This window comes from Malurus melanocephalus, unplaced genomic scaffold (genome assembly GCF_030028575.1).
Source record: "Malurus melanocephalus ecotype Western Australia unplaced genomic scaffold, MMel_1.1 scaffold_132, whole genome shotgun sequence".
Classification (NCBI taxonomy): domain Eukaryota; kingdom Metazoa; phylum Chordata; class Aves; order Passeriformes; family Maluridae; genus Malurus; species Malurus melanocephalus.
The window spans coordinates 1,626,407-1,643,467 of NW_026623364.1; the positions used below are offsets into that span (position 1 = coordinate 1,626,407).

The following is a 17,061-nucleotide window of genomic DNA, read 5'->3' on the forward strand; positions in this document are numbered from 1 at the left end:
TCCCAGGATAGCCTGATATGAACTGTGAAAACCAGSAGTTGTGCTCTCCAAACTAAGGGAGATAACCAGCTCTAGTTGTGACCCTGTTTGCAAAGATTAAAGAGCCAAAAACTTGAATTTGCCTTCAAATATGTCTTGATTTCCAAATGCAGGAAGAGCTTAAGTCACCAGGCTCAGCCTGCTYGTCCCCTCCAGAACTGAGCCCAGCGCTGGCCACTCCAGCTGTGCCCTCCACCCTCACCTGGCCTGGCACAGGAGAAATTCGGGATGCTGCTGACCCCTAACCCTGGCTGCAGGGGACAAAAACCTGCGGGAGAGAACAGGCAAATGGGAAAAACTGACTGTCAACCTGACATTTGCTGTGCAGCAGGCAACAGCGGCACAGCAAACTCATTCACAGAAACAAGACGCGAGGAGATAACAGCAGAAAACACAAACAAAATGGGACTTGCTTCCTTGCCACTAAATTGTCAGCTTTATGGGACTTCATGCTGAACGGGATGAAAAAAAAGCCAATTTGCTTTGAAGCACATTAGTCTAACATCCTAATTATTGTTTACATTGCCATTTGCCTTCTATTAAGAATTGAATAATTACCCAGCGCTCCATAGTTTAAAAATACAAGCAAACAGGATTATCTGGGTAATTAAGACACTGTACTGCAGCTTTGTAGTGTGGCTGTATGAAGCTCTTAGAGATACAAGCAGAAGCAATGGGTATTGATCTTCTCAGCTCAGATGATGTTTTAAGGATGTGCAGGATGGGTCCCYCATCAGGGGAAGGTGAGGGATGACTCTGGATAGGTGAGGAGGGCAGAAGCTGGATGCAGCTATGACACCACATTCAGCCTTCCCTCTGGTCTCAACCCAGCCAGACATCCTCTGTGCCTCTGGGAAAGCCACCCAGGCTTCTGTTCATCCCTCCATCTGCTGCAGCACAGAGCATCCTTCCTCTTCCTCCTCTTCCTCCTCGTGGCCAGGATCCAGCCATGCCCAGGCTGCTGAATGTGCCTGAGCTGTGCAGCACCAGGCCCCAGTGCACACAAAGCCTGCCTCCCAGCACACCTCCTTCCATGGCTTTGTACAGATTAACCCAACCCTAGTGAGATTTAAACCCACCCATCTAAGGCAAGTATGAAAAAAAATCTCCATTTGCTGGTCTGCTTTTTAAGGCATCCATGACTAAATGAGCCAAAGCAAATACCAACTGTATAATATAGCTTTTTTTTTGCCTTTTTTTTTCTTCTAAACCTTAATAGCCCATCCATATTGTACTTTGAACAGCATGACCTCCCCTTCTGGGTGACTATTAGGACTAAAGCAAAGTTTTTGCACGTTCCTTTGTTGTTTTAAAGAGCCTTTCCTCCATTTAATTATGCCACCAGGTTTCACACTGCGCAGTTTACTACCCCTGTGAAATTACCTTCAAGTTAAACACTAATTGGACATCCAACAAAAACGAAAACCCCCCACAACCATGTTTTTCCTTCTGGTTTCTTATAGGATGTAGCCCCAACACGATCAGGGACCCAATTTCATACCAATGATTTATAAAGACACAAAATGAAAACCAGTCCTTTAAAGAAATACAGTACATTCATGCAGCATGTGTTCTAACTTATATCAATAAACCTTTCAACAAATCCATTCTGAACAAGCCTGTGTTTTGGGAGCATTTAATGAGCCTCAGCTTTATTTGAAGCCAAAGGCAATTTTAAGTAAAGTTGAAATAAAGAAAAGTTAAAAAGAAAAGAAAGCCACTAAAACCAAAAATAAAATAAAATATGGGTTCTTGTATAATCATGAGGCTTAAGAAAGCAGAACTTTTCTCACAGATTATTTTCATTCAATAAATAAAGACAGCAGAGGGTTTCTGCATGTTTACTCACCCAAGTGCTGGGAGCCCCTTTTCCCCACGCTGTAGCCATGGGCCAGGGCCAGCCCAGACAGCAGAGGAAGGGCACCAGCCCAGACCTGAGCACGTCCTCAGCATAAAACCTAGGAAAAGTGTAATGCTGCTGTCTCATGCCCTACTTAGAGCCCCGAGGGGATCCCACTCCCAAAGCCATCATCCTCCAGCTGAGGATGCAGCTCCAGAGGAGCCTGGTGATCATCTGCAGGATGCTCTGCTGGTGAACATCTGCAGGAGGTGACACCCAAGGGCTGCAGCCCCTCCAGGCACCAGCAGAGCTGCTCCCACCCCAGCCCYGTTCCACAGAGGTGCTCAGGGTCTGGGGCAGCAGCTGGACATGGTGAGCAGCACATGGAGCAAAAGCCACAAGCAGCCATGGCCAAGGCATGAGGAGCACACTGAGCAAACATCACACTGTCTCTTCCACAAAGAGATCAAAAAAAACAAAACAGAAAGCATTTGCATAAAATCCGAATCTTTGAGCTCTGCATAAACAGAAGGAGATGTTGGCTGGCGTTTCCAAAGGAAGCTCTTATCTCCTTTGTGAAATGGGGAAATGGGTGTGCTGCTTTGCATGAGGGTGTATACAAAAGATGTAAATGAGGAATTTGCTGCATGCAAAAGGCAAAGCGGCCGACAGCTGCCAATCCCCATTCACAGGGAGAGCTTCCCCAGTCTCTAGCAGGAGGAAGGAGAAGGGAACCAACATGTTTGCTTCCCAGGGAGGTGAAGCGGGCTCTGAATATTCATAAAATGGCCATTTAGTCATGGGAGTGTTAATTGTCTCTGATTCACAAAACTGTGTGACCTCACCTGCTCCCTGCAACACATGAAAAGGATGTGGCATAATGGGACGAAACCAGATAAGATATTTATCTCCCAACTTTGGGGGGCTTTTTGATGCAGTCTCAAAAGACCTTAGTGTACTGCTCAGCATTTCTTTAATCACGTCTCACAAGCACCATAAAGACCAAGCTCAGTGGAGCATATTATTAGTCAGATAATAACCCTTACCCTGCCAAGATCYAAATACTGAACTCATCACACACTGGATGAGTTGTCTGTAAAGTTTTGGGTTGCCTTTTTTTTTTTTAAATTTTTTTTTACCCTAAAAGAGCACACAAAAACCAGAAGATGGGCTGAAAGTCCCACAAAAGACAACCCAGACCTACCATGAAATTCATACCACCACAACAGCTCAGCTGGCTTTGATTCTGGGGACTGTGCTTTTTACCAGTACCACACAGAATGAGCACCAGATATTACTCCCCTGTGTATCAGCAGCAGCTTTGTCAGAAATCCAAAAGGAAGCAGCCACAGCCTTTCTCCAAGCAATACATGAAGGGACAATTGCTTGACAACTTGACTTTAGAGGAGGCCAGGCAGGAGAAAAGCAACAGAGCTCCTATAATGACATTTAAATGCAGATTCTGAAATGCACCAGGTGGTACAAGAAAATCACAGAGAGAGTAACCCTTGGAAGATCTATTGAGCTACATGAGAATATAACACAACCAAATCAGCAGAGAAAAAAACCAACTAAATTTGGTTCAGACAGACTGTGTTTCAGTATCACTCYCAGGCCCCGCCTGTAGCTTCCATCTTCTCAGCTCCTTTTAAAATGTAACATGTTGAGTCTGTGCATTTTTTCCCCCTGCCAAAAATAATCAACCTGAAAAAAAAATCCTTCTGAAATCTCAAATCTGCAGAGTCTTAGTCACCCTTCTGATCACCCTTTTGTGCAGCCAGACTGTACATCAGTGCTATTCTGACAAAAAAGTTAGCTGTGACTAAAATGGGAAAGCACACACAAATTACTTTACTTCCCCACCCTTAAAAAACTCACCATCCAAAAAATCTTATCACAGAAAAACATATAATTAGACTGTACCCTTCTGATGTAAACTGAATTGCTGCTTTCAATGATCACAGCCACTCTTCAAAGCCTCCGAGATAAAAAGAATCTTATCATTCAAATTATTACTTCTTAGGGATGCTCTTATCAAAGTTCGAAGGAAAATTCTAAAAACAGCAGTGATATGAAACCAGGACTGAGCCATATTTTAAATGACACTGGATTTTCTGCCAATTGGCCAATTCACAACTCAGAAAAAGCAAGTGTAGATGAAGACAAAGCTGTTGGCTCTCATAACCTTTACAATATCACAGTAAAAATCTCAACTGTCTCACATATTTATACTAAATGGCAGGTCTAAAATTGAGATTTGTAATTTCACAGCATCAAAATCATCACAGATGGCTACAGTCTATTGCTTCTTTAATCTGTCTTTTCTCCCTCCCTGCTTGTTTCCCCCCCTTCCTCCTTTGAGTTAGAAAGATAGGAGTTTTATCATAAGGAAATCATAACTAAACCCAAACCACACTTTATTAATGTGTAACAAAACAATTTACATAACAATGATGTGTACAAGTGAAGTTTAAAATTACTTTATGTCTCAGCTTTGCCCTAGAGCACTAATTGCCTTAGCCCTGAGATGTGCCACTAGTTGGGATAGTCATCTTCCATCAACAATTTCATTTACACTTTTCTAAATGGACAGCTGCTAACACAGACCATTTGAGGGAGAATAAACAGTATTAGAAGTAATGAATTGGGATTTTTTCAGCATCCAATTCACAGCTACAAGTTTCATCTGCAAGCAAAGGATCAGAGCTCACCTAAAAWTTCTACTGATCAGGACCAATTCTGCAGAACCACTGCTGTGACACTCCAGTGAAGGTTCCCAAATAAATAGGAATTAAGTATTTAGGAATTAAGTATTTAGCTCCTTTTCCTTCCTGTCCCAGGTTTTTGCATATATATGTATACACACACACTATGGATGTTCACTAAGACAATCATCATCAATAAAGTCAGCTGAAAAAAAAATAGCAGTCAGAGAAAGGACAGTTTTTTGTCATCATATTCAAACACCTCCATTCCACCGACACAGTTTTTTAAAAATCACATTTGAGGTCAGAAAGTCATTAACTCCCACTACAAGAACAACTTTAGATGTGAAAAGGCTTTCCATTACGCTTCCCACACACACATCAGAAATCAGGCACAAGAATCTCGAGACAAATGTATTATTTAAAAACTGGGAGGGTGAGCGAACTTGAAGCAGCTTGCAGGACAACGCCAGGGCCAGCTGGCCTGTCCCAGCACGGCGTGGCAGGAGCAGGTCCCAGGGGACAACAAGGAGCTCCAACATCAACTGTGCATCTCCCAACAAGTGCAAAGCCCCAGCCCACTGGCCCAAACTATTGCTGCCCACTGAGCTTTTGTCAAACATTTAAGATCTTAATCAATCCTAACTCTGACCCTAGCATCACAGGGGAAGATGGATGAGGAAACGGACAACCTCTGACCTTTCCTTGTATTTGTCCTGCCACAGTCAGCCTATTGAAAAACAATTGAGGTGGAACCTGCTCACCAGCTCCAGTCCCATACCAGCACCCTTTCACAGCTTTCCCAAACTCAAAGCCTCTTCCCCTGCCCCCAGTCCTCTATACCAAAACCACAGGAATCACTTCATCCTCCTCCTCCCCTCCAAAAACCTGTCAGAGCAGAACATTTGCTAAACGATAAAGTAGAGAGGGTAAAGAAAAGAGGAAAGCTCATTCAGTGGTGTCAAAGGCCAAACTGCTTTAACAGCCTCACTGGAAACCAGAGAGGAGCTGCTCAGCTCTGGTGAGCTTCATGAATTCATCAGCAGGAGCTTCCCAGTAAACTTTCCTGGCTGGAGAACGGCAAATGCGAGGAAAGRAAACCACAAATAACAGCCGATGAAATGGGTTTAGCACTTTCAATTACGCGCTGGCTCGAACACTCTCACAACAACGAGCACGGGCCAACTTCACTCCAGAGAGCCCCAGAGACAGAGCATTTCTAACACCTTTGTCAGTACGGCATCACCTGGTCCTCCTTTTAATTGGGAAATGGAGAGCTGCAATTCCAAACATCTCCAGATGAGCTGAGAGCCTTTAGGTAAGCTGACAGCCATCCCCAAGGCCTGGCCCAATACCACAAGAATAAATTTAAAGCATGCCACTATAGCCACTGCCCATCAGCAAAACCTCAAGAGATTTCCTCTGAATGGCAAAGGATTTGTTGGACAATTAGCTCATCACATCTGGGCCRCTGACACTGAAAAATAGATGATCTGTGTCAATCAGAGTGACCCAGCACTGACCTAACAGGCCTTCAGGAGAAGGGAAATCATCYCTGTGCAATAAACCAATAAATGCTTCCCCCTTCACTTCCTCCTGTCACGAGCCAGGCTGGTAAGGTGTTGGAACAGGTTCACACTCTTCATGACAAACAGCTTTTCAAGTTTCCATCTCATGGGATGGAAAAACCAACAAAAACACCCCAAGAAAAAACAGTATTTTATGGCAGGCAGGATGCCTTGTCATTGTGCAGCTCATCTTTCAGTCCTCAGAAAGCCCATGGCAATTTTGTTGCYACTATGCCACACCAAGCTTCTGTCAGAGAGCAAAAACTCTGGAAATGAAGGCTGAAGTTCACACGTAGCAGTGCTTTCCTACCAAAGTTTAATTTCAATGCATAATAATGAACTTCATATTGACTGTAAATTACCATTTAAAAGAAATGAAGTAGGACATTAAGAAGACACCCTTCTCTCAGGAATCCATCACAAAAGCAGCCAGTTACTTGCTTTGCTAACTTATTCTTAATCTCAGGATGACAAAAATGCCCTCGTGAAAAACACACCAAGAAGATGTGAGGCAACTGGCTCCAAAGAACCTTTTCTTAAAAACATGGCTCCAAATCCCCAAAGGGGCTGAGCACCTTCAATTCAGCACCCAGCAAAATTAAGCTCACTGACCTGTGCAAGAATCCATTTAAGTCTGATCTTAATTTATGCTTACATGAGCAAGAGTTTCAAAGCAGAGGCTAAAGATATTTTATTTATAAACTCTCTTCTCTCCTTCCCTAACCTTCTACAGCTTCTTTATCCAGAAGAGAGAGGCGAAGAGAATATAGGTATTGAGGTTTCTTTCTTTTAGGGGAATCTGTCCTTTATACAAACTTTAATCCCTAATTCTGCAGCACACAGGATGGTGTGTGTGTGGGAGGGTGGGGTGGAGACTTCTAGCATTTCTAAGAGTATCCTAGCACCTCTATTATTTAACTGACAATGGAGACTCTCTGAGAAATGAAAATATTTAACAAAGGCAGCAGTGTCAAATATCAAAGGGTATTTAGTGCTAAAAATCTGCAACAAGTAAGACACCAAAGACTTCCACTTCCCAAAGTGGGAAAGTAATCCAGCTAAAACTCTTGTCCTGCCTCCCAGACTGGTTCTTAACCTACTGCATTATCCAAAGTTGCCTTTGCCAGAATKCCCTGTGCTGAACAAAGTTCCTTTGAAAGATTTGTCTCTTCAAACAACGGGAGCTCAACTGCACTGTTTTGCAGTCATTCACATTTTGGTGACTATCCTGAGCCAAATCAAATTTAGGCGTCTGCTCGAAAACGTGTTTCACCTTCTGCCCACTACAGCGGGATCATTTGTTCTGCATTATATAATTCTTAGCCTTGCCACCTGGAGCTATTGGACTTCTTCATTAAACCCCTCTGTCCCACCACATCCCACAGGGYTGCTAATCACTGGCTTGACTCCATTTCCTCTCATCTCCCATCCAATTATGCATTCCACCGAGMCCCAATGAAGAGCACAATATGGCTYGCCCTACCTTGGCATTCTCCGCCGCGCTCCTCGTAGCCAGCATTGCACAAGCAGTTGCCAATGGGCACCAGCCACTCGCCATCTGCCCCACAGTACATTTTTGGCACATCCTTCTCCTCCGAGTTGTTGACACAGGAGCCACGAACCTCCACCAGCGAGGAGGTGTCGGCGCCGGTGATGGTGTCTGGAAACTGTGCCAGGTTCCGAACGGTCAGTGGGCACTTCTTATAGAACACCCGCACCGACACCAAAGCRATGCACGCCCCCACGTCCTGGAAAGCCAAATAAAACCCTTTCTTGCTCAGCGGCCCCACATCCCGGATCTCTGTGTTCAGCTTCATGATCCTGTCACCAATGTCCACCTGGGTGAAGCTCTCGTCAGCAGCAATGGTGTCGATCTTGGCAAACTGGCTCTCGCGGATAAAACGCTCCTTATCGTTGTTGGACTCGTAGTAGTAAAGGTTGAAAGTCTCTTTGCAAGTTCCCATGACACCCGGCAGGCTGTTGCAGTCTCTSAGAGTGAACTTGATCTCGATATAAACCCTCTGAGCCCCCTCACGGGGAATCCAATCAGTTCGTAGCCAGTTATTCTGGCTGGGCTCCATCACGTTGCAGACCTGGTAGGTGCGGATCGGAGTGTTCTTCTCATCCATGATGCTCACCTCCTCCCACTGCAGGGAGGGAAAGGGCAGAAAAACACATCAGGGTCAGAAGGAACAACACAGCTTCACCACTAACAATATGCACTTGTTCCCTTACAGGGAAACAAACAAACAAACAAACCAGCAGAACAAGCCATAGCCGGGTCTCATCTACTTGGACATTAAAGGAAACATCTGCTCAGGAGAAACAAATTCCAAATCCAAATATAGGCAGCCCTCAATTAAATCCCCTCACGCCTTGAGGAGCAAGCATGGTTTAAAGAACCAATCCAAGAATGCTCCATCCACTGACTGGGTTTGTTCACACTCCAGTTCAGTCCCAGAGCCACACTGACCTGAGGTGCTCTCTCTGCTGCAGRGATCCCGTGGAGCCCACCTTGCACGTGGGAATATCCAACAGGTGACATAGCGTGGCTCAGTCACACACAGAGAGTGACATCCACGTTTCAGGCATCGCTACCATTTGATTTAAAAACTCTTAAGCCATCCCTTGTTGTTTCTCTAAGATGCCAACTACTTTCCTAAACCATCAATATCCCAGAAATACCCAGCAAAGGCTTTACTTTGAAGCTGAGCAGAAGTAGCTGTCTACACGGAACTGGGTCCTTGACTTGGAAAAACATGTAAGGAGGCATCTTCAGTCTACCATCAACACCACCACAACTTCATTAACAAAACAATTTCTTACTAGTGAAAAGGTAAAAAAAAGAAGAAATAGTACACAACTCTTTTTCTGAAGGAAATGTCAGGAAACTGCTACATTCATATTATCAAAATCCCAAAAAGGTTAGCAGAGAAGGAAGTGCTGAAAGATCAGGATAGCAGCATTCTTCAAAATTGTTACACCCCTCAAATCAAGTTCAGGCATCTTCAGAAGTGCCAAACAGGCAACATGATTATGAAACAAGAACAACACATGTAATCCAAGGCGGGTATGGAAGGAAGAGATGCAGGAGTTCAGCATAATGCAAAAGGAAAGCACACATACCCAACAGTTCTGAAAAAGACTGATTAAAGCACTATCATAGACAGAAAAAAGTTTATCACAGTGCTCTATTAGCAGAGAGGGGAAAGTAGGGACATAAGGGAAAGAAATCTTTTCAGGCAAAAGAAAAAAAAAAACCCAACAAAACCATGGCACTTCAATTTCTACTATTCAATTTATCCTTCTCTATAAAAAATATTTTCAAAAATATTAGATAATGATATACTGACTAGTTTCCAAGCAATACAATGAAGCATATAAAACCATACTTAGAAAACAGTAATAACTTTAAAGAGACTTCTCAGAAGTGCTTTTCAGAACCACTGAAGCCATGGCTCTGATAAACAGAAGCCTTCTTAACATGAAGGGGCTTCTTGTATAATATCCTGCATTCTTCTCACAAGGATTGCTCTTATGCAAGTGATTTTTACTTAAAAAGCTWCCAGCTTAGCTGAATCCGTTTATAGAATGACAGCAGTTAGCACCATGAGTCACTAGGAGCAGAAAGAATAATATTTTATTTGCTGCCTAGAGATAACTGCAAATTAAAATGAAGGAGGGGGGAAATCAATACTCAGCATGTCACTCCTTTCCAGAGAAAAGGAAAAAGTAAATCTTAAGAGGTCATCTATCAATGTAAAGTGTAACAATGTTGTTAGTAAGAAGACAGAGTTGTTTAATTTACAGCACCACAGAGCTAGTTTACTCTTACAATATTGTCTTTATGATCCATCACTCTCCATTCTGCCTATCTTCAGACTGTCTACGCTCCMAATATTGTGCGTGGTACAAGAGAAAGGAAGAAGCAGAGGGAAATAATACTTGTTGATGGGATTTCCTTTAGTGCATTCACACAATGGAGGATGCTGCTAGAGGATTCAATAGAGAGACCGCTGAGGTCAACAGACACACAGCAACCCAATTCAGCAAGTTTTTGGATCGGGTTCTCAACACACCCGTCTGCTGACCAGCACACAAATGCACAGAGCTGGGCTTCTTATTTCATTAACACACAAATACAGAACAAACCTAAGTGCATCTTTCTGACAGAGCTGAAAATAACCACGGCCCAAAATTTCCAGCCACTGTAAATGACTTGTGTGTGGTCAAAGCGGTAACTTTTTGCTTTCAAGCTGAAATAAAGTTTTATAGTTCAGCTCTTCCCACAGTTTAATGATGCAGATTAAAATATTCTGGGTACAAAACCTGCTTTTCAACTGTGAAATGCAAGAGTAGATCATTAATTACATTTATAATGCAATTCATTAGTTCCTCCAGAGCCACTAGATAGCTAGTCACTGCTAAATGACTATGTTTATCTCCAGCCCTTCTTATCCACACAASCCTCACACCTCAGAACAGTGTGATAGAGATGTAGAAAAATACCTTCTTTTAAACACACAGTAAAGTATAYACAGTAAAAGAAAAACACCAAAGAACAAATTCTTCCCAGGAAGATAAAAGAGTTTGTTTCTGCTGCTTGAAATAAATCTGCAGCATATGAAGTTAAAGTAAATGCTTTCCAAGCACTGTGTCTCAGAGACAGACCATGTACTCTTAAATTTTTCACTACAGGCTTAAAAATAGAACACACGTATGTAGGTTTAGTGAAACGAGTCACGTCCACAATAAGAGCACACGATTTTCCTCCTCAAGCTCGCATGGTGCTTTCAGAAAAAACACAGGGGGAAAGGGGGAATCCAACAGCCATTAATAATATCCAGCTGTCCTCTGATCATTGATTCCACTGCCGASTTATTAAAACTTGTATTTTAGGCTCTGTTTTAATACACAGCGTAGCTGTCCCTTGGAAAGCCGCTTGAAAGACCCCATCTCATTACCCGACATTTCCAGGGTGCGGGATTAAGAAGGAAGCCCGAGTCTCACCGAGATAGAGCTGTACCTTTCCACACTGTCAAAAGATGAGGGCAATTGCCTGCAATCAGCACTGAATGTGCACYGTGGGCGCTGCCAGAGCCCTGCCAATCACTTCCCCGCTCTTTGAAAAACCGAGTTTTGGGGACAGCGCAGTGTGCTCAGGCGGAGCACAAGCCAGGACTGTAGTCAAGTTCACCCAGAACAACAATGGGGGAGCAAAACAATCCCCCATTCTCCCATGTTATGGTTATTCAGAGCTTATGCATAATGCATCAGCAGCCAACGCAGCCTCGGATTCCTTCCGCTCACTGCTGTTTCCTTAGCTCTGCTTCTTCTAATTACGAGTGGGAACGCACACAAAAAAAAAGTAAATTTGTAGGTTTCCTCAAGAATCCAGTGCTTTGTTGCGCACAGGTCCTGATCTTTCAGCTTTTTCCTTTTTCGAACACTTTGACTTAGTTACTTCTGCTTAAGGATTCCATGCTGCTTTTGCTTATTTAATATTAGAAGATTTGGGTTTTTTTGTTTTTTTAATTTTAATTTTTAGTGTGCATTGCGGGCTTACATTGCTCATATAAAAAAAGAAAAAKCCTTTCTAATTGCTTAGAAAAAGAAAGTCCCATGAAGTACAGTCTCCTCCAGATTCCAGCAACTCCAGAGTCGTGCATTCGAAGGAGTTTCCCAGAGTGGCACTGGGCACCCTGCAGGTCAGGGCACAGATGATGGCAAGGTACCCATCCAGTAATATAAAGCTAAATCAACAAATAAAGCTACCTGGTGTGCAGCTCTCTAAGCAAAGGGACTCTAAGCTCCAGCAGTGAACCTCTTAACATCACACATCACCACTGGGCAGTGCATCTGAGCAGCCTTSTCTTCAAGTGAGACAATTGCAAAAGTACATAAAAACGAATTCCAAGGAATCACAGTCAAGCACTGGGTGCTGCAGTTTATCTGTTCAGAAACCAAAACACACGATGTTTACACCCTGAAATAGGACAACTGCCCCATCACAACAAAAAGTCTGTCGTGTATATTGATCCGTGCTCCTTCATCCAGAAATAGAACGGCAATTGCCCTGAACATCTCCCAGCCGAGACAGTCCACAGATAAAATAATAGCAGTCAAGAATGCCAATTCAGTCGGCAGATCACATTTCTTGTTGGTATTTCAGTTTTAAATAGGCATCTAAAGCCCATGCCTCAACCAATCTCTTAATTCTGAAACCTCTTTTCTGCCCTTTTGGTTTCCACTTATTCCATGACAGAACTATCCAAAGGGAGTATAGAGTTTCTCCAACAAAGAGTAATTCACTTGGTAAGCCAGGGAAGAAATCTGACCTCCTCACCACAATCAACAATAATCGAGCCATTAGGACTCTCTGAAAGTTACTAATCACCCCCTTTACCCTTTTGATCAGATAGCGGTTTAAAACTTACCCCTCCTTCCAGGGGACTTGCTATCCACCCCAGCTCTCCCTGAACTGATCTGGAATCCAGCAAGGTAACTGCAGAAAGGTACAAATAAAASAGATTAAATTCCAGCTGCCAAAAGGCAATATTAAAATAAATCGTTTACCTGAACGTTTCCATATGTGCGGAGCACGATCGCATCCACCTTCTACTTGAAATGAAATGTTATTTCCGACCGCGCCAATATCTGAAAACACTTGGAAACTCTGTCTGTGGAATCGCGTGTTGGTTTCCCGGTGCACTGGAGCCGCACAGGGGCGCGGAGGGGAGCGGCGGATCCGGGCACACCTGCGGCAGCACCGGAGCGCCTCTCCGGAGCGCTCCCGCCGCCCGGGACACGCAGCGAGGGTGAAAATCCCCACTTCCCGGGACTCTGGGAACACGGCTGGAAGCCGAGAGACCTGGCAGGGGCTCCCGAGGGGACCGGCGCCCCACGCCCACGCCGCGGGACGGCCGCGGGYTTCCCCCGCGGAGCCGCCGCCGGACCGTCCCGCAGAACGGGCTGAGCCGGGGCCCCGGGGAACGGCGCGGAGCAGCCGAGAGCTCCCGGGAGAACCGGTTTCATGAGCTTCGCTCCGAYCCGAGCCTGCCCGGCGCCGCTCCCGGGAGCGCTGCACCTCGGCGGCACGGCACGGCCCGGCCGGGGCAGCGGCGGAGCGGGGAACGCGCGGGGCAGGCTCCGCTCCGATCCGCTCCGATCCCCGCCGCTCCGCTCCGCTCCGCCCCGCGACACCTGTGCCGGCACCGCCGGCAGCCCCCGCAGCGCCGCTCGGGCAGCGACCGACCGGACGGGCAGCGACCGGCCGGGGCACAGCGGGGCCAGCACCGTCCCGGCGGCGAGCGGAGCGGCGATGGGGAACGGGACGGGACAGGACAGGACGGCACCGCCGCCCGCCCGGGGGCACCGAACTTTGCCCCCGCCGCCGCGCTGGGAGAACGCGCCGCCCGGCCGCCGGCAAACCTCACCTTCGTTGGCGGGATAGACCCGGGAGCCGGTGACGGCGCCGCAGACGCCGACGAGGAGCGGGAGGAGGGCGCAGATCGGGACCCCGGCCATGCCGCCGCCGCCGCGCTCCGGCCGCGCTATCCCAGCGGAATAACTGCCTACATGGGGCGCGCGGCGCGCGGTAGACATTGCCAAGGGGGCGGGGCCCGCCTGTCCATCAGCCGCCTCCGCCAATCACCGCCCGCTCCGCGCCGCGCGCCCCGCCCCGCCCCGCCCCCGCGGGCACTGAGCGCGGGCACCGGGCCGGGCACTGAGGGGCGCTCCGGCGGGTGGCGTGAGGAGTGTTCCGAGCGGCCGGACACAGCGAGAGAACGGCCGGACACAGCGAGAGAGCGGCCGGACACAGCGAGAGAACTGCCGGCAGGGGCTCCACGAGGGTCTCTGACCTTAACAGTGCCCGAACTCCCAAAAATGACCGAAAAAAACAAAGTTAGGAGAGGCAGAGCGGCGGGGGAGCCGCGGCCGCACCGCGAACACAGACCTGCCCAGAGCCGAGCCCGGGCTGGCCCCGCGTCCCGGGAGCGTCCCGGAGCTGCCGCCGCCCCGCCCGGACCGGCCCGGGCCCAGCGTTGAGCAACAGCGCCACCTGGCGGGGGTGGCGGCTCCCGCGGCAGCGGCTCCGCGGGGCCGGGCACGGACGGACAGGGACGGACAGAGGCGGACAGGGATGGACAGGAGCGAACAGGGATGGACAGGAGCGAACAGGGATGGACAGGAGCGAACAGGGATGGACATGGACGGATAGGGACGGACAGGGATGGACAGGAGCGAACAGGGGCGAACAGGGATGGACAGGAGCGAACAGGGATGGACATGGACGGATAGGGACGGACAGGGATGGACAGGAGCGAACAGGGGCGAACAGGGATGGACAGGAGCGAACAGGGATGGACAGGGACGGGCAGGGATGGATAGGGACAGACAGGGTCGGACAGGAGCGAACAGGGGCGGACAGGGATGGACAGGGACGGGCAGGGATGGATAGGGACAGACAGGGTCGGACAGGAGCGAACAGGGGCGGACAGGGATGGACAGGGACGGGCAGGGATGGATAGGGACAGACAGGGTCGGACAGGAGCGAACAGGGGCGGACAGGGATGGACAGGGACGGACAGGGACGGACAGGGACGGACAGGGATGGACAGGGATGTACAGGGATGGGCATTGCGGGCGGCCGCTGCCGGCGGCGCTTCCCCGGTGTACGGCAGAGAACGAGCCCCGCCGCTCACCGCGAAGGTGCCAATCGCTCACGCTTTTCTGCACGGGGACAGCGGGTGTGGGTGGGCCGGTGGGAAAGCCGTGCTCGGAGCGATTGTCTCGGAACTCGAGGATCCACCGGGACGCACAAGGTCCCGTGCACATCCCCCTCGTCCACAGCCGTACACGGAGCGCGTCCACCCGAGCCGTGCTCAGGGACACCTGTGCTGGCTGTGTCCTCGTTCAAAGCCGCTGCCCCGCTTTGCTTTGAACGCTCCGAACATCCGACTTCTTAAAAAAATACTCCCTAATCGCGCATTGACAACAGAATTGTAGTTGTTAGAAGCCCGCTAAGCCTCGGGTGGGTCAGGCAGCGTCAGTGGGCTGAGCACCGTCCTTGAGCAGTCCGTGCTCACAGAGCTGCCCCGGACCTGTCTGTCTGTCTGTCTGTCTGTCTGTCTGTCCGTCTGTCTGTCTGTCCGGCCGCTTCCCGGGGCAGCGCTGCGGGGCCGGGGCACACCGAGCAGCCCCCTGATGCTCCGTCCCTCCGCCGCTCTCGGTACCGCTGTCTGAGCCTCGGGAAGCTCCAGAACCCGCGGTTCCCGCAGCGCCTCCCTCYTCGGGAGCGCTGACCCCCCCACGCTCCCACCCGGGGCGGCCTTGCTGCCTCAGTTTCCCGCAGATTCGGTGGCGGTGCCACTCTCCCTTCTCCCGTGGGTGCCGCTCCCTCGCTCCCCAGCGCCCTCTCGGCACCCCCGGCACTCCCCTCACTCCGAGCGGGACACGGCTCCTTCCATCCCCCGGCTGCATCCCAGCGCCCCGGGCCYGAGGAATCGCACCCAGACTCTCCGAGGAGTTTCCCCCCGTCTGGGATAAAACGAATCTCTGCCAGCGTTAGCTGTRGTTTCCGCACAGAAGCCCTGTACAGGCTCGATTAGCTAAAAAAAAAAAWACTTTGGAAGCAACTTAACAGTTTGACTAATGATTCTGTGCATCGAGGAACACGCCTGCCCAGAATCTACTGTTTTCTCTTTAAAGCACTCTACTTTTCCCCAAATTCAAATATCCGTGCAACCTAATACTTACAAACACACCCTTACTAATGCTTTTTGCCTAAAATACAGAGTATCTTTCATCTGGTTTAATTTCAGGTCAAGATCTAGGGAGGAYGCATTTTTTTGGCTCTTAAAAACTGCTGTAAGGAGGTTTATTAGCACAGTATTTACAACGAGGTTCCTATTTCTGAGGCTCACATTGTTTTCCTTTGCCTTGAACATTTCTTTTGGAGCTCCCACTGGCAGAACCTTAAAGATAACCCTGCAAAGATAACTGGTGTGTTTTTCYCTTTCCGTAGAAAATAAATCTTTTAAGCGGCTGCTTGGATAATGGGCGTTAGAAAACACTGCCGCACAGTCAATGCAACTGTTAAAACTTGTACTTCCTGACTTTAATTATCTACAAGAATTCTTGGCCTAATGAGAAGGAAGAAAAGGGTTTAGTGCCTTTTTATTATTTACACAAAAATATAGGCAGTCCTCAATTAAAACTATCTGAATGCTCCTCTTCACATCTTTGATGCCTCTGACAGATCTACTACGAGTCAGGATAAACTTTATGGGAATGGTGGAATCTTCTTTTCTTAATTGAAGTTATTTTTGTGGCAATGCCAGAAAAGTCAGTCGTCATAAAAATATATAAAATGCTTTGAAACCTTATTTTTTTCTCTGTAATTTAATGCAATTTTAATTTGTTAAAAAAGTCACATAAAATAAACACAGACAATGTAAAAAAGGCCTGCAAATGTCATAAAATAAAATGTTTGCAATCCTACCAAATCCACTATATTTTGGCTCCAGTATTGGGGATTTTTTTAAGAAGTCTTGCCAAAATAATCACAATTTCCTAACTTTGTGTCATTTCAATGAATCGTAAAAGGCCAGCTCAGTTTTAACAGATGTCATTGATACTTGGACTAAATCCTGCTCTCGACTTCAGCCAGTAACTCCACCCTTCAACAAAGTATCTGACATCAGAATTTATCCCTTAAAATTTTGTTACAGCCGTCGGAGCTGTTTCATTTTTCTTAAACACCTATTACCTGAGCAGCCTGCTCTGCTGCCAACCTGCCAACTTATGTTCTTTTAACTCACTATCAGGAGTGATTTGGCTTTGATGGGAACTAATCATGTTTGCACCATCATCAAGTTTACACCATTTAAACGGTCAATTTAATGCA

The 17,061-nt window shown here is 47.4% G+C and overlaps 1 protein-coding gene across 3 annotated transcripts in view; it reads right to left on the reverse strand.

Annotated features, from left to right (window-relative positions):
• The window catches only part of EPHA4 (EPH receptor A4), a 102,493-nt gene extending 88,760 nt beyond the window's left edge, over positions 1 to 13,733 (reverse strand). For all 3 annotated transcript variants that reach the window (XM_057370769.1, XM_057370768.1, XM_057370770.1), the window contains exons 1-3: positions 13,589 to 13,733; positions 12,590 to 12,657; positions 7,636 to 8,299 (exon numbers count right to left, since the gene is read on the reverse strand). In XM_057370769.1, the coding sequence (XP_057226752.1) occupies positions 7,636 to 8,299; positions 12,590 to 12,657; positions 13,589 to 13,679 (823 nt within the window). In that variant the 5' untranslated portion in view covers positions 13,680 to 13,733. The remainder of the gene's footprint in view (positions 1 to 7,635; positions 8,300 to 12,589; positions 12,658 to 13,588) is intronic.
• Between the last annotated feature and the right edge of the window lie 3,328 nt (positions 13,734 to 17,061).